The sequence below is a fragment of the Oncorhynchus gorbuscha genome, linkage group LG13, assembly GCF_021184085.1.
Source record: "Oncorhynchus gorbuscha isolate QuinsamMale2020 ecotype Even-year linkage group LG13, OgorEven_v1.0, whole genome shotgun sequence".
Lineage (NCBI taxonomy): Eukaryota > Metazoa > Chordata > Actinopteri > Salmoniformes > Salmonidae > Oncorhynchus > Oncorhynchus gorbuscha.
Genome location: NC_060185.1, coordinates 88,682,837 through 88,701,335, shown reverse-complemented (window position 1 = coordinate 88,701,335; position 18,499 = coordinate 88,682,837). Strand labels below are relative to the sequence as shown.

Genomic DNA, 18,499 nt, shown 5'->3' with positions numbered 1-18,499 from the left:
TCAGCATGACAGAGTGATCTCCAGCCTTGTGCTCGTCAAAACTCACACCTGTGTTAACGAGAGAATCACTGACATGATGTCAGCTGGTCCTTTTGTGGCAGGGTTGAAATGCAGTGGAAATGTTTTTGGGGGATTCAGTTCATTTTCATGGCAAAGAGGGACTTTGCAATTCGTTGCAATTCATCTGACCGCACTTCATAACATTCTGGAGTATATGCAAATTGTCATCATACAAACTGAGGCATCAGACTTTGTGAAAATTAATATTTGTGTCATTCTCAAAACTTTTGGCCACTGGTTGTAAAGCGGATTAATGTGCTTAATTTTAAGAAGGTATTTGGCCACATTTAAAAACATATAGGCCTATGGGCTAGGCTGCATGAGCTGAGTGACTAAGATTTCAAAAAGTCGGGGGAAAAAGGCATGCTCTGTTTATTACCTTACTGCACACGCTGTGGCATGTAAATGTAATGTAAATGATAATACATCACTCACAAGTGATAGGCTAATATTGTCACCCATCAGACTATTCTTAATTTAATATTTCTTTACATAGCCTATACTAATAATATACAAGTACTTTTGGAAAGTATTCAGACCCCATGACTTTTTCCTCATTTGGTTAGCTTACAGTCTTATTCTAAAATGGATTCTTGTTTTTAAAATTCTTATTCTTGTTTTTTCCCCCTCATCAAACAACTCACATAATGACAAAGCAAAAACAGGTAATATCACATTTACATAAGTATTCAGACCCTTTACTCAGTACTTTGTTGAAGCACCTTTAACAGCGATTGCAGCCTCGAGTCTTCTTGGGTATGACAGTACAATCTTGGCACACCTGTATTTGGGGAGTTTCTCCCATTCCTCTCTGAAGATCCTCTCAAGTTCTGTCAGATTGGATGGGGAGCGTTGCTGCACAGCTATTTTCATGTCTCTCCAGAGATGTTTGATCGGGTTCAAGTCCGGGCTCGGGCTGGACCACTGTCATGATGTTGGCCTGTGGGTAAGGTTTATGACCCTCTCCATAAATACCTTTCTCCCTTCCCTCTCTCTCTCTGACTCTACAGAGGGACTCTTGAATAGCCTTTGTTAAACATAGAGAGTCTGGGAACATCAAACAAGTGGAGGGAAAATAACCATATTTCAGTAATAGAACCAGTTGAAAATATGCGTTGGTACATAATGAATATGATGTTCGGTTGTCATCTGAGACATTATGACTGATGACATGACGACCTAAACTGTATCTGGGAAAGTCTACACATTCTAGTTATCAGATTTACATGGAATTGTGGGCAATTCAAATGTTTAAATATAAAATTATTGGTGAAAAGATTAAATGTAATTTTAGCTTCCAAATGAGAGAATTGGGTGTTCATAAGGTAAGAGATCTGCTCAATCAGTGGCCCGCCCCTGTGAAGAGACATGGGCTATAAACTGAAACACACCCTTCTCCATCCACTATATAAGCCCTTGACGAAAATGTAACCTCCTGTTCCGGGTACATTAGGACGACAATCCGATGTCAGAAGGATGCAGATAATAACTACAGAACTAAGCCAACCTCAGCGTGAGCTTTGGTTGCGAATGGTATGAACTTTGAAATCTTATTCGCTACAGAAGTAATACCTCCTAGCCGTTGAGTTAGCAGTGGGCGCTGTAAACATGGGCTAGGAAAGGACGGACAGAGTATTCCGTCTACCACACAACGACGACACTACAACGTTTCCCGTTCACCACCAGAGACACTCTTCAAATTACTCTGTTGGGCAACACGGCCTTCCATCTACGCAGCTCAGAGTAAATATTTATTGCATTTTCCTTTTCCAAATGGCCGGTAATTTAGAATGCATTAGATTCTGTATTTACGATAGAGTAGCTGCCTACGGCCCGCTAGAGACATCGCTTCTCCCTTTGATCTTCAGTCTTCCCGCTCTTTCACTCAAACCCAGCCCCCTTTTCATTTGTTCCTTCTGCTAGGGAAGTTTTCCTTTGACATAATTTGTAATCAAGGTATGATTCATTCTATGTATATGTAATTCTGTGTGATTAGTTAGGTATTTAGTAAATAAATAATTCAACCCAATTTTGTATTGCTGATTCAACTTGTTAGCCAGGGTTCGTGAAGATAACCAAGAATTTACAACTTTCAAATGAGACTGAAACAAGGTAACAATTATTGACAATATTGACTGCTATTGATGTAAAATATTACTAGGTCTTTAAGCGTTTATTCGGGAAAATAACAGCTCTATAAATTTTATTTTGTGGTGCTCCGACTTACTAGTTAATTACATTTACATGATTAGCTCATTCAGGTAATATTAATTACAGAGAAAGGATTTTATAGAATAGCATGTCATATCACTTAATCCGGCATAGCCAAATACACGACACCACTCAAGGACATTCAGAGACTTGTCCCAAAGCCACTCCTGCATTGTCTTGGCTGTGTGCTTAGGGTCATTGTCCTGTTGAAAGGTGAACCTTCACTCCAGTCTGAGGTCCTGAGCGCTCTGGAGCGCTCTGGAGGATCTCTCTGTACTTTACATTGTTCATATTTCGCTCGATCTTGACTCGTCTCCCAGTCCCTGCCGCTGAAAAACATCCCCACAGCATGATGCCTCCACCACTGTGCTTCACTGTAGGGATGGTGCCAGGTTTCCTCCAGACGTAACACTTGGCATTCAGGCCAAAGAATTCAGAGGATCTTGTTTCTCATGGTCTGAGAGTCTTTAGGTGCCTTTTGGCAAACTATTGAGGAGTGGCTTCTGTCTGGCCACTGTACCATAAATGCCTGATTGGGGTAGGGCTGCAGAGGTGGTTGTCCTTCTGGAAGGTTCTCCCATCGCCACAGAGGAACTCTAGATTGCTCAGCTTGGCCAGACGGCCAGCTCTAGGAAGAATCTTGGTGGTTCCAAACTTTTTCCATTTCGATTACATTGTGTCTGAATATCCTTTGGGTGTGTTGTGGTAATTCTAACCGAAAGGAGAGACAGTATTCTTCAAAACAACTTTATTATAAGATTTGCAAAAATGAAGCAATCAATAACATCCACAACACTCAACAACTTTTTGTTAGGAGAGCCGGGGTAGGCCGTCATTGTAAATAAGAATTTGTTTTTTAATTTGTTTTTTGTCTATGCAGATTTAAGATACCACAATTGTCTGTTCCTTCCTGCATGTTTCCACACATCTAAGTTCTTGCAGATTCAGAAAACAGGATGTCACCCACTGCAGTCACACCCACACAAGACAAGCGTATATCAAAACTAACAAATGACAATTGACAATTCTCTAATTAAACAACATAATGGGTAATTAAATAATTTCCTCTACAGGTGAAATACCATTCTTGATACACACAGGAAACTGTTGAGCATGAAAAACCAAGCAGCGTTGCAGTTCTTGACACACTCAAACCAGTGTACCAGGCACCTACTACCATAACCCGTTCAAGGGCACTTAAATCTTTTGACCTCTGAATGGCACATACACAATCCATGTCTCAATTGTCTCAGGGCTTAAAAATCCTTCTTTAAACTGTCTCCTCCCCTTCATCTACACAGATTCGAAGTGGATTTTAAAAACCCTTGAGTCGATGAACGTGCCCTGGTGAACATCTAATTAGCATAATAATAAAAAATCTCCAGGTGTAAAAATCCTTCACCTTCCGGATTGAAGTGGATTTAAGAGGCGACATCAATAAGTGATCATAGCTTCCACATGAGCTGTAATGAAATACCCATACTAACATACTGTATACTGCATACTGCATACTAAAATACTGCATACTAACATACTGTATACTGCATACTTAATGATACAGTGGCAAGGAAAAGTATGTGAACCCTTTGGAATTACCTGGATTTCTGTATAAATTGGTCATAAAATTTCATCTGATCTTCATCTAGGTCATAACATAGACAAACACAGTCTGCTTAAACTAATAACACACAAGCAATTCTATGTTTTCATGTCTTTATTGAACACACCGTGTAAACATTCACAGTGCAGGGTGGGAAAAGTATGTGAACCCTTGGATTTAATAAGTGGTTGACCCTCCTTTGGCAGCAATAACCTCAACCAAACGTTTTCTGTAGTTGCGGATCAGACCTACACAACGGTCATGAGGAATTTTGGACCATTCCTCTTTACAAAACTGCTTCAGTTCAGCAATATTCTTGGGATGTCTGGTGTGAACCACTCTCTTGAGGTCATGCCACAGCATCTCCATGAGGTTGAGGTCAGGACTCTAACTGAGCCACTCCAGACGGTATGTTTTCTTCTGTTGAAGCCATTCTGTTGTTGATCTACATCTGTGCTCGTTGTCCTGTTGCATCACCCAACATCTGTTGCGTTTCAATTGGCGGACAGCCTAACATTCTCCTGCAAAATGCCTTGATAAACTTGGGAATTCATGTTTCCGTCAATGATAGCGAGCTGTCCAGGCCCTGAGGCAGCAAAGCAGCCCCAAACCATGATGCTCCCTCCACCAGACTTTACAGTTGGGATGAGGTTTTGATGTTCATGTGCTGTGCCTTTTTTTCTCCACACATAGTGTTGTGTGTTCCTTCCAAACAACTCAACTGTAGTTTCATCTGTCCACGGAATATTTTTCCAGTAGTGCTGTGGAACATCCAGGTGCACTTTTGAAAACTTAAGACACGCAGCAATGTTTTTTTTTTTGGACAGCAGTGGCTTCTTCCATGGTGTCCTCCCATGAACACCATTCTTGTTTAGTGTTTCAGGTATCGTAGACTCGTCAACAGAGATGTTAGCATGTTCCCAGAGATTTCTGTAAGGTTTTAGCTGACACTTTAGGATTCTGCTTAACCTCAGTGAGCATTCTGCGCTGTGCTCTTGCACTCATCTTTGCAGGAAGGCCACTCCTATGGGGAGTAGCAACAGTGCTGAACTTTCTCCATTTATAGACAATTTGTCTTACTGTGGACTGATAAAAAAACATCAAAAATCTAATTTATTTATAAAGCCCTTCTTACATTAGCTGATATCTCAAAGTGCTGTACAGAAACCCAGCCTTAAATCCCCAAACAGCAAGCAATGTAGGTGTAGAATGAACATCAAGGATGAACATCAAGGCTTTTAGAGATACTTTTGTAACCCTTTCCAGCTTTATGCAAGTCAACAATTCTTAATCTTAGGTCTTCTGAGATCTCTTTTGTTCGAGGCATAGTTCACATCAGGCAATGCTTCTTGTGAATAGCGAACTCAAATTTTGTGACTGTTTTTTATAGGGCACGGCAGCTCTAACCAACATCTCCAATCTCGTCTCATTGATTGGACTCCAGGTTAGCTGACTCCTGACTCCAATTAGCTTTTGGAGAAGTCATTCGCCTAGGGGTTCGCATGCTTTTCCCAACCTACACTCTGAATGTTTAAATTAGGTGTTCAATATAGACAAGAAAAATACAGTAATTTGTGTCTTATTAGTTGAAGCACACTATGTTTGTCTATTGTCTTATGTAGAAATCCAGGTAATTCCAAAAGGTTCACATACTTTTTCTTGCCACTGTATACTACATACTATATACTATTAGTTCATTTTAGTACACCGTAAACTAATGGTATCCTTTCAGTTGAGCGAGCAAAGCCCTTTGCCTGTCTACCAGAAGTTCAAGCTGTTGCTCTGCTACTCTTTGCAAGTTTGTTAGCATAACAAATTACTAGCTAGACATCTTATGTGGTGGGAAAAGTACTCAAATCTCCTACTGGAGTAAAAGTAAAGATACCTTTAATAGAAAATGACTCATGTAAAAGTGAAAGTCACCCAGTAAAATACTACTTGAGTAAAAGTCTAAAAGTATTTGGTTTTAAATATACTTAAGATTCAAAAGTAAAAAGTATGAATAATAAAAACATTCCTTATATTAAGCAAACTAAACGGCACAATTCATTTGTTTTGTTTTTTAATTACGGATTGCCAGAGTCACACTCCAACTGTAACGATTTTCTTGACTTGAAGGACAGGCGGACCAAAATGCAGCGTGGTTTCTATTCATGGTTCTTTAATAAAGAAAACTATACATGAATAGACTAACAAAACAATAAACGCGAGAAAACCGAAACAGTCCTATCTGGTGCAAACACAGAGACAGGAACAATCACCCACAAAACCCAACACCAAACAGGCTACCTAAATATGGTTCCCAATCAGAGACAATGACTAACACCTGCCTCTGATTGAGAACCATATCAGGCCAAACATAGAAATAGACAAACTAGACATGTAACATAGAATGCCCACTCAGATCACACCCTGACCAAACAAAACATAGAAACATACAAAGCAAACTATGGTCAGGGTGTGACACCAACACTCAGACATAATTTAAACACAAAGCATTTGTGTTTAGTGAGTCCGCCAGATCAGAGGCAGTAGGGATGACCAGGGATGTTCTCTGTTTAGTGAGTCCGCCAGATCAGAGGCAGTAGGGATGACCAGGGATGTTCTCTGTTTAGGGATCAGGGAGTCTGTTTAGTGAGCCAGATCAGAGGCAGTAGAGATGACCAGGGATGTTCTCTGTTTAGTGAGTCCGCCAGATCAGAGGCAGTAGGGATGACCAGGGATGTTCTCTGTTTAGTGAGTCCGCCAGATCAGAGGCAGTAGGGATGACCAGGGATGTTCTCTGTTTAGTGAGTCCACCAGATCAGAGGCAGTAGGGATGACCAGGGATGTTCTCTGTTTAGTGAGTCCAGATCCAGATCAGAGGCAGTAGGGATGACCAGGGATGTTCTCTGTTTAGTGAGTCCTCCAGATCAGAGGCAGTAGGGATGACCAGGGATGTTCTCTGTTTTGAGTGAGTCAGAGGCAGTAGGGATGACCAGGGATGTTCTCAGATCAGAGGCAGTAGGAGATGACCAGGGATGTTCTCTGTTTAGTGAGTCCAGATCCAGATCAGGGAGAGTGAGCAGATAGGGATGACCAGGGATGTTCTCTGTTTAGTGAGTCCTCCAGATCAGAGGCAGTAGGAGTGACCAGGGATGTTCTCTGTTTAGTGAGTCCTCCAGATCAGAGGCAGTAGGAGTGACCAGGGATGTTCTCTGTTTAGTGAGTCCTCCAGATCAGAGGCAGTAGGGATGACCAGGGATGTTCTCTGTTTAGTGAGTCCTCCAGATCAGAGGCAGTAGGGATGACCAGGGATGTTCTCTGTTTAGTGAGTCCTCCAGATCAGAGGCAGTAGGGATGACCAGGGATGTTCTCTGTTTAGTGAGTCCTCCAGATCAGAGGCAGTAGGGATGACCAGGGATGTTCTCTGTTTAGTGAGTCCTCCAGATCAGAGGCAGTAGGGATGACCAGGGATGTTCTCCTGTGTGAATTGAACCATTATCTGTCCTGCTAAGCATTCAAAATGTAACTAGTACTTTTGGGTGTCAGGGAAAGTGTATGGAGTAAAAAGTCATTATCATTATCTTTAGGAATGTAATGAAGTAAAAGTTGTCAAAAATATAAATAGTTAAGTAAAGTACAGATACTCCCAAAAAACTACTTAAGTAGTACTGTAAAGTATTTTTGCTTAAGTACTTTACACCACTGCTTATGACTTCATTAACAATCCCCATTAAGAACACAACCACTATACCGCTTAGCTAAGCTAAGAATGACCTGAATAATCAAGTCAATAGATTGTGTTTATAAAGCCACTGTGGTTATCTACTCCGATTTCAGATCATTCTCGTCTGAGTGCCAGAGCGCAGAATAACTGACACATTTATGAACAAAACACCTGTTTAATATGGCAGGTGTCAGTAAACAATGGTCCGGAGTAGGCCGTCATTATAAATAAGAATTTGTTTTTAAACTGATTTGCCTAATTAAATAAAAACTTGTTTTTTTTAAAGTCATCAGAAAAGCATAATTAAATTGTTGCCAGCAGCACAGTTACAATCAACAACGCTCTGGATTGACATAAAATCAGCCTAACCAGCTCTGCTAGGGCGAGTAAAATGGTCAGAGGGAGGTGTTCTCTCATTTGTGTCTGGAAGTAGCTAGCAAGCTAGCCAACTTTATCCAGTTAGTTTGGGTGCTTAACTGAGGTCAGAACGCTCGGATCAACCCTCCTCCTCCTCCAGAGTACAGTGCGCGCTCTGATGCTCCTCATTTAGAATGGACAATCTGACAACCTCTGAATTTACGGTCACCCAGAGCGAAATATGGCACTCAAGATTGAATTAATGAACACACCCTTTAGAAGCCAACTAACATTAGGTAGCTAGCTAACATACAGGTACATACTGCTGTAATTATATGCTATGCGGTTTGTAAGTAGCGTAGTTTTCAAATTGTCAGCCAACGTAAATTAATTTATTCGAAAAGTAATTACTTATTACATTGGCCAACATTTTCTTAACATTTGGCATAATTAGATAAAGCAATGCATTTGTATCGGACTTCGTCTGCATATAGGCCTATGGGCTGGGCTACATGAGCTGAACGACTAGGATTTCAAAAAGTCGGGGGAAAAAGGCATGCTCTGTTTATTGTCACAAATAGTACCATTAGTGTGGTTAGTATGAGTATTCGAACACAGCCTGGATTCACCTGGTCACTCTATGTCATGGAAAGAACAGGTGTCCCCAATGTTTTGTACACTCGGTGTAGTTTGTAATGCATAGCCTCCTGGCTAGTGGCTACTGTGACATTCCCTTTGCTAAAGTTAATTGAAAAGTGTATGTTCATATGATGTCAATTGACATTTCAGACCGATAATGCCATTCATTGAGAATAAAAAAGAGCCTCTTCACAATTTACTCACACTTTACTTTTCATAAAAAATACCATCGGCTACACATTACTCAAATGTAAACTCACGTACTTGCTATGTCTCGACCGCTACCTCCGAAGGTATTGTATGACACTCGCCCGACAGTTGTCCGGCTTGAAGCAGGGCAGTGTAAACAGAATTGTCTTGTTGAGTCAACTCTCCTACAGTATAAATGGTAATAGCAGAACAATGTTTTTGAAACAGCTGAAATGTACAGACCTTTTCCTAATAGTTGAGACTTGTTTTATAGTGTTTTTAACTTAAATTGAAGTAACATGCTGTTACATTCTGGAATTGTTGCAGTAACTTCAGGCTGCAGTACATGTCAAATGTAGATTATACAAATAGGATATTTTTGTTTTATTTATAACCAGTGTTTCCGATTTAGCAACCTTTTCGCTATATATAGCAAGTTTTCAGACTCTTCCAGCGACTGAAAACTCCTCCAGCGACTGAAAATATTCTAGCGATAAATGCAGTTGCTTTTCAGGCTGCCTTCGGGGAGTTTTGACACAGAGGGTTTATATGGTTTAGATGGCATTTAGCGACTTTAACCCACTCAATTATGACAAAAACGAGAGTTGGAGAAGGTGTCTGTGCAACAGAAGTCACAGCAATGGAACACGCACTGGGGATGGGGTGTGCTGCGGGAGAGGGGGAGAAAACGTTATTTCGGTGACTCCGCAGCTGTGCCACACGAGAACTGTAACGCGCTGCATCATCTCTTCCGTAGCGGTCGGGCAGTGTTGTGTAGGCAACGACGGTTGCTTGGTTCCTTCATCTGATCAACAGTATAGGCTATGCATCAAAGAAGCCTATTTTGCATTGACAAGCAAATATAATCTCCACTACTGTTCAAACAATAAACCAAACAACATTGAACCTTAATAGAATCCACACAAAATTGCATTTTGTTAGGGTTAGGGTTATAGCCTGTAATAACTAGTGATTACAGGCTATTACGAAATGGTAGAAACTGCTGTAGCCAACTAACTTCTATTTTTAGCAGATAGGGGAATTAATACACAAGCAGCATATCAAACTGGGATACTGTTTTAGGTTACAACGGCAAGATTAAGAATATTTGCAAGGTATATATTTTTATTATTAATCCATTTTTTAAAAATCCCACTCCACCCACGTGCACGCATGTAGATCAACAGAATGGAGCTTGTAGAAACCTTAACCAACTCCTGACCCTAGTGACAGCCTAGTTCTAGCGTATGACATAGTCATAAATTACCAGTAAACATTGTTTTTTAAATATCAGGTCATAAGGTTTTTTCTAAGATCCTGGAAAAACTCCTGGCCCTAGGGAGGGTGGCAACATTAAAACACTTTACACAGGCAGAGACAACAACTGCGATTGTGTCACGTTCTGACCTTTATTTCCTTTGTTTTGTCATTACTTAGTATGGTCAGGGCGTGAGTTGGGGTGGGCAGTCTATGTTTGTTTTTCTATGATTTGGCCTTTCTATGTTTCGGCCTAGTATGGTTCTCAATCAGAGGCAGGTGTCATTAGTTGTCTCTGATTGAGAATCATACTTAGGTAGCCTGGGTTTCACTGTGTGTTTGTGGGGGATTGTTCCTGTCTCTGTGTTTGTTGCACCAGATAGGGCCGTTTCGGTTTTCCACGTGTTTTGTATTATGTTCATGTTTAGTTGTCTTATTAAGAAACATGAACTTCAACCACGCTGCGGTTTGGTCCGCCTCTCCTTCAACTCAAGAAAACCGTTACAGAATGGACACAAACTAACAGGGCTGAGCTGGCTGTATGCAGTGATTGCTTGGTTTAGGGCTTTGCGTCTGTAATTAAAAAGATACTCATACTGTATGTCATCACTATTGTGTTGATCGATTCATTTCAGCCAACCATTTTGATTAAAAAGGCCTAGGTAGCCTAGCCACCCGAAGTGTGAATATAAACCAAATTTGATCACAGTCACATTTTGTCAGAACACAAATAATTTGGCCAATTTTAGGCTATAAATACATTGTTTAGGCCAGTTTCCCCAGATGGGCTCAGAGACAATATGCTTCTCTAGGCTATCTGGATCTGTATTTATCTATTTCATAATTATTATTGTTTTTAAAAATCAGATATTATGTATTTTACCACAATTTCCACAAAATTCTCATTACCGCAACAATCCAAAAAAGTAATAAACAAATCAATTGCTAATATATATATATATATTTTTTACATTACTCTCCTAATGAAAATGCCTGAGTTAAAAACAACACTGAAAATAAAACATTAATTATAAAATTATGATAACATTTAATCAGTCTTTTCCCCTACAGTTTAGTAATGAGAAGGATAAGAACCTCATTCTGAAGGCACACACACAAATACATTAGCTTCTACTCCTCTAGATGATGCATCATGGGTGAATATAACTTTATTTGAAAACTGATTGGAGTTTTTACAGGAACTTTAACAAGTGTTATGGTAATGAGATGTATTTTTTTTTCAGGAACTTTAACAAGTGTTATGGTAATGAGATGTCGGGTTTTACAGGAATTTGAACAATTGTTATGGTAATGAGACACATATTTGTTATGGTAATGAGACACATATTTGTTATGGTAATGAGGCACTATTTGTACGTGATAAATATTATAGTTTCATGTAAAATTCAACTAGTATACAATTTTTATGGTCAAACTGCAGCAACATATTTTGTGTTAAATTCAAATCAGTTTTGTTTTTCTCAAGTCATCGAGTCATCCCGCAGTGTTTGTGATTACACCCTGATGAAGACAGCTTGGCTGTCCAAACGTTGGTATTACATTTTTGCATCTGAGCTCCTAGAGTGTGCGGCTCTCTTTTATTTTCATGTTTTTCTCAAGTAACATTTTATAAAATGACCCGAGAAATTGAATCAGGACTCATTTCGGCAATGAAAATCTGGGGTGAAAATGTGCAAAATTCAGGCATAAATGTCAAATGTATTTAAAATAATACACTTTGCCAAAAATTAGACATGAACTTAGTCCCAAAAATGATAGCTGATTCTACAGATGCATCATGTTTTTCTTTCCAACTCAATTTGCTATAGACATGTTTAAAAATGGTTTCATGACAGTAACCCATCTGCAGCTGTGGGTGTTATCTGTTGGCTACAGTTGTTCAGATTGAAGCACGTTGACAAATCACGAGGCATGTTTCTGTTTATTTAACTTAATGGTGGCAGGTATGGACTTCCATATAAAACGTATTGCAGTGAATTCACTTGTTACCATGTTTTCAGTCACAATGAGCTTTCACCACATCTACTGATTTGCACGATATTGATAAAAATGAAGCCAGGTTTGTTGTAAGGTAGTCCTTTTGTCATTTTATATTAGAATGAGAGCATTAATCGTTCATTTTTGATAGGCTAACATTACGTGATGAAGACATGCTGTTACAAAAGCAACTCTGTGCCTTTTTCTTGAAGCAAAAATGTAAGTGGAGCCTAGAGATGAGAAAATCAACCTTTTAATTGTCTGCATGTACATGCTTGTGAAGTTTTGCCTTATTCAAGAGTGTAATATGGTTTGATTGTATTATTCAAGAGTGTAAAATGTTTTAAAATAAAAGTTTGTCATTGTTAAATAGTTTGTGCTTACTGGCTAGTGGCTACTGTGATATTTACGGTCAATTTGAGCTGCAGACCAGGAATGTCACATGGCCAGCAGCCACAACGAAAGGTTAAGGAAAGGATGTCATGTGAATGGAAACCTAGCATTCTCTTTCTTCAACCCACTTCTCAGACTCCTTCATATCTCCTAGTGGTAAAGGGGCCTTTCTCTCTGTCCTACTTCTGTGTGTGGTGCATTTTAGGCCGGAAGCTGAGGGGAGCTGGCCCACTGAAAGGAGGAGTGGAGGGGGGAACACAAGCACCTGGCAGAGAGAGGCCTGGAGAGAGGGAAGGAGAGAGGCCTGGAGAGAGTCCTGGAGAGAGGACTGGAGAGAGGGAAGGAGAGAGGCCTAGAGAGAGGACTGGAGAGAGGGAAGGAGAGAGGACTGGAGAGAGGACTGGGGCACTACAGTTAGCCACCATTTCCCCACAGGCTCAATGTGAGGATCAATATTTTATTTTACCTTTATTTAACTAGGCAAGTCAGTTAAGAACAAATTCTTATTTTCATGACGGCCCAGGAACAGTGGGTTAACTGCCTGTTCAGGGGCAGAACAACAGATTTGTACCTTGTCAGCTCGGGGGTTTGAACTTGCAACCTTCCTGTTACCGCTCTAACCACTAGGCTACCCTGTGTGAAATATTTTTCTTAACCAGAATGTAATTTTTTCAAATGATCCCTAACAAAGAAAGCAGTTACAACTTAATTCAGAATTTACGACCAACCCTGGATGAAAGGCAGCACATATTCAGTCTCAACTTGTCTAATTTTGTCACATATCTCTTGTCTCAACTCATCTCATCTCATATCCCTCTCTGCAGGCTGTGGTGCATCGCAGGCTCCCACTCTTGGCCCCTCCCCTAGTCTACGCCCCTCCCTCCTCAACGTCCTGAGTTCCATCGAGCCAGGAATGGTCAACGCAGGCCATGACACCTCCCAGCCAGACTGTTTCACCTCTCTACTGTCCAGCCTCAACGAGCTGGGAGAGAGACAACTGGTGTCTGTGGTGAACTGGGCTAAAGCCATGCCAGGTAAACCATTCTTCTTGTAATCTACTGTTACCTAACCACTACCTGTTACTAACCCTGTATTCTACTGTTACCTAACCACTACATGTTACCAACCCTCTATCATACTGTTACCTAACCACAACATGGTACCAACCCTCTATCTTACTGTTACCTAACCCCTACATGTTACCAACCCTCTATCTTACTGTTACCTAACCACAACATGTTACCAACCCTCTATCATACTGTTACCTAACCATTACATGTTACCAACCCTCTATCTTACTGTTACCTAACCACTACATGTTACTAACCCTGTATTCTACTGTTACCTAACCACTACATGTTACCAACCCTCTATCAAACTGTTACCTAACTACTACATGTTACTAACCCTCTATCTTACTGTTACCTAACCACAACATGTTACCAACCCTGTATTGTACTGTTACCTAACCACTACATGTTACCAACCCTCTATCATACTGTTACCTAACCACTACATGTTACCAACCCTGTATTCTACTGTTACCTAACCACTACATGTTACCAACCCTCTATCTTACTGTTACCTAACCACAACATGTTACCAACCCTGTATTGTACTGTTACCTAACCACTACATGTTACCAACCCTCTATCATACTGTTACCTAACCACTACATGTTACCAACCCTGTATTCTACTGTTACCTAACCACTACATGTTACCAACCCTGTATTCTACTGTTACCTAACCACTACATGTTACTAACCCTGTATTCTACTGTTACCTAACCACAACATGTTACCAACCCTGTATTCTACTGTTACCTAACCACTACATGTTACCAACCCTCTATCTTACTGTTACCTAACCACTACATGTTACCAACCCTCTAACCCTCTATCTTACTGTTACCTAACCACTACATGTTACCAACCCTCTATCTTACTGTTACCTAACTACTACATGTTACTAACCCTCTATCTTACTGTTACCTAACCACAACATGGTACCAACCCTCTATCTTACTGTTACCTAACCACTACATGTTACTAACCCTGTATTCTACTGTTACCTAACCACTACATGGTACCAACCCACTAACCCAGGTGTGATAGAGAGAGCTGGGGGACAGAGAGCTGGTCTGTGTATGACTGATACCAGTGCTGTAGCCTCGGTTCTAGTTTTCTATGTCCTTCCCACCAGAGGAGGCTCTACTCATCACGTATTTTATTCTCCCTGCACTGTGTGTTTCTAAGAGCTGCATGTAGAAGACCAGATGTCTGTGATCCAGTCTTCATGGCTGGGGTTGATGATGTTCTCTGTGTAGGTTTCAGACAGCTGCATGTAGAAGACCAGATGTCAGTGATCCAGTCTTCATGGCTGGGGTTGATGGTGTTCGCTCTGGGCTGGAGGTCTTACACTAACACAGACGCTGGAGAGCTCTACTTCGCTCCCGACCTCATCTTCAACGAGTCAGTACAACTATTGTCTTGCTGAATACAATATTGATAATCTCTCTCTTTCTCTAGACAATAAATAAAAGGGAAATAAACAATCCTAAATTAAGAATAAACATTCTCTCTCAACTTCTGACCCCCCCCCCCCCCTCTCGCTCTCTCAACTTCTGACCCTCTCTTTCTCTCAACTTCTGACCCTCTCTGCTCTCAACTTCTGACCCCCCTCTCTCTTTCTCTCAACTTCTGACCCCCCCCTCTCTCTCAACTTCTGAACCCCCTCTCTCTTTCTCTCAACTTCTGACCCCCTCCCCTCTCTCGCTCTCTCAACTTCTGAACCCCCCTCTCTCGCTCTCTCAACTTCTGACCCCCCCTCTCTCGCTCTCTCAACTTCTGACCCTCTCTTTCTCTCAACTTCTGACCCTCTCTGCTCTCAACTTCTGATCCCCCCTCTCTCGCTCTCTCAACTTCTGACCCTCTCTGCTCTCAACTTCTGACCTTCTCTCTCAACTGCCGACCCTCTATCAACTCCTGACCCTCTCTCTCTCTCAACTTCTGACCCTCTCTTTCTCTCAACTTCTGAACCCCCCCCTCTCCCTGTCTCTCTCAACTTCCGAGCTTCTCTCTCTCTCTCAACTTCTGATCCTCTCTCAACTTCTGACGCTCTCAAATTCTGACCCTCTCTCTCTCTCTCTCTCTCTCTCTCTCTCTCCTCTCTCTCTCCCTCTCTCTCGCTCACTCCTTCTCTCTCTCTGACCCTCTCTCTTTTTCTCACTTTCTCACCCTCTATCTCTCTCACCCTCTCTCACACCTTCTCACTCTCTCTCTCTCTCTCTCTCTCTCTCTCTCTCTCTCTCTCTCTCTCTCTCTCTCTCTCCCTATCACCTTCTTACCTATCTGCCTCGCTCTCTGTCTGTCTGTCTGTCTCTCTCTACCTACCCCCACCCCCCCCACTCCAGTCAGAGGATGCGTGTGTCCAGTATGTATGAACATTGTGTCCGGTTCCGTCTCCTGTCCCAGAGGTTCTGTCTGCTCAGAGTCACCCAGGACGAGTTCCTCTGTATGAAGGCTCTGCTCCTCTTCAGCATCAGTGAGTCACATCACTGACACACTGACACCAAGTGACTGTATCATTATCTGGTTCAATATGTGCTTATTTATTTGTGTCTGTTAGTCCCTGTGGAGGGTCTGAGGAATCAGAAGTGTTTTGACGAGCTGAGGATCTCTTACATCAAGGAGCTGGATCGTCTGGCCAGACACCATGGAGAAAAACACCACACGCAACGTCTGTTCCAGCTAACACAGCTACTGGACTTCCTACACCCGGTAAAATACACTAACCCTGACCTCTGACCCCTAACCAATGCCTGTTCCAGCTAACACAGCTACTGGACTTCCTACACCCGGTAAAATACACTAACCCTGACCTCTGACCCCTAACCAATGCCTGTTTCAGCTAACACAGCTACTGGACTACCTACACCCAGTAATATACACTAACCCTGACCTCTGACCCCTAACCTCTAACCTGTACACAACACCAGTTCCAGCTAACACTGAGACTGGACTACCTACACCCGGTAATATAGATCTACTATACCTAACTTCTGACCCCTGACCTGATCAACCCCCCCTGCTTTGGTGGTATTGAAAGTTAACATCTCTCCCCCTGTTCGCTCTCTACCCACCCACCCTCTTTCTCTCCTTCTCTCTTTTTCTTTCTCTCAGATTGTAAGGAAGCTGCACCAGTTCACCTATGATCTGTTTATTCAGGCCCAGTCTCTGCCCACCAGAGTCAGCTATCCAGAGATGATCTCTGAGATTGTCAGCGTTCACGTGCCCAAGATTCTCACAGGCATGGTTCAGCCAATCCTCTTTCACAATGCACCTTGCTAGAGGGTCATCCCATTACAATTCATCCTAAAAGAGGGACAGACAATAACAAAACAATCTGCTAGACATTCAACCCAGGGTCCCCCATTGATTTTGTCAGTCTCTCTCACTCAGATATCATATGAACTCATAAGTCCTGGCAAAATGTGTAGAATTGTAGAAAATTGGCTTTAAAACAGCAAGATTTTCTCTCCACCCCATTGCAAAATGAGTAGAATAGCATGAAATGTGTTTTAAAACTGCAGCATTTTCTCTCTGCCTTATGGCAACATTTGTAGAATTACAGAACATGTGCTTTAAAACCACAACATTTTCTCTCCTCACCATGGCCAAATGTGTAGAAAATCAGGAATATATGCTTTAAAACCACAACATTTTCTCTCTGCCCCATGTCAAAATGTGCAGAAATGCAGAAAATGTACTTAAAAACGTTTCTTTTTTTTTTTGCCGTCAAGAGGGGTACCAGTGAAATGTTTTACCCGCGAGGTGGGAGTAAACCTAACCCTGGTTCAATATATCACAAAACACCTTGGAGGTCAAAACTATAACTATAACCTTGTTAGACACCCAACCATTTACTGTACATAATTAGACACAAAGCCATCGATGACATCATATCAAGTCGGTTTTAGCATGCTAAGATGGCATCTCATGAGGGAGATTTATGTGGACATCACATGCACAGTTTGAGCTACTCCAGGAAGTGATGTTGCAGGCTAGCTCAGTGCTGCCCCTCTCATTGAGTTTCTCAAGTTGAAATGATAGCCGACCGTGGTACTGCAGGCTGCCATAGCAACTAAATTATCCATATAACTTCTTTGTGTGATTTAAAAATAAAAAAAGTTGGTTCAAGGACATCTGTTGTAATAGAAGCAATTATCTGAAACATTATTGTCTTCTAATGTTTTTTCTTTGAATATTGACCTGAAGGTTGCTATTTACTATATGGCAACCATTTGCTTTAACGGGAGATCCTGCTTTCTGGAAAAAACAGCCTAGCTTCAATGAGAGGTGGCAGTTGTTCTCCCCTGGGTCCCACACATACTCTTCATTTGCGCTGCTAGTCACTAGCCTGGAATCCAAACTGAATATCATTCTGTATTGTTCACTATCCTTCACTTCACCGACGGTCACCAGAATCTATGCCATTGATTACACTGGATCCCCTGATCTCAAGCTGGGGTTTGATCCTGAATGTGCATCTCAGATTGTTGTTTTTCGCTTTTACTTTTCAGTTTACCATTATTTTCTCTTTCATAGTTTCAGCAAAATGTAGTAAGTAGTACATTACACAATATGTCAAAATAAGACATAATTCTTCTGAATTACACATCATTCATACTCTATAGACACAGACAAAGAGGTGCCTATAGCTGTTCATTTGATTTACACATCATTCATACTCTATAGACACAGACAAAGAGGTGCCTATAGCTGTTCATTTGATTTACACATCATTCATACTCTATAGACACAGACAAAGAGGTGCCTATAGCTGTTCATTTGATTTACACATCATTCATACTCTATAGACACAGACAAAGAGGTGCCTATAGCTGTTCATTTGATTTACACATCATTCATACTCTATAGACACAGACAAAGAGGTGCCTATAGCTGTTCATTTGATTTACACATCATTCATACTCTATAGACACAGACAAAGAGGTGCCTATAGCTGTTCATTTGATTTACACATCATTCATACTCTATAGACACAGACAAAGAGGTGCCTATA

General features: G+C 41.2%; 1 protein-coding gene across 2 annotated transcripts in view; it reads left to right on the top strand.

The window, feature by feature from the left end:
• LOC123993663 (androgen receptor-like) overlaps positions 1-18,219 on the top strand; it is a 41,479-nt gene extending 23,260 nt beyond the window's left edge. Inside the window, exons 4-9 of one of the 2 annotated variants that reach the window (XR_006831492.1) lie at positions 12,619-12,855; positions 13,238-13,447; positions 14,742-14,886; positions 15,828-15,958; positions 16,043-16,274; positions 16,597-16,739. Coding sequence is in view for 1 of the 2 variants with exons in the window: in XM_046296028.1 (XP_046151984.1) it covers positions 12,619-12,855; positions 13,238-13,447; positions 14,742-14,886; positions 15,828-15,958; positions 16,043-16,194; positions 16,597-16,764 (1,043 nt within the window). In the remaining variant the exon portion in view is untranslated. Of the gene's footprint in view, positions 1-12,618; positions 12,856-13,237; positions 13,448-14,741; positions 14,887-15,827; positions 15,959-16,042; positions 16,275-16,596 lie in introns of both variants that reach the window. The other variant, XM_046296028.1, reaches the window with a different exon arrangement.
• Positions 18,220-18,499: the final 280 nt, after the last annotated feature.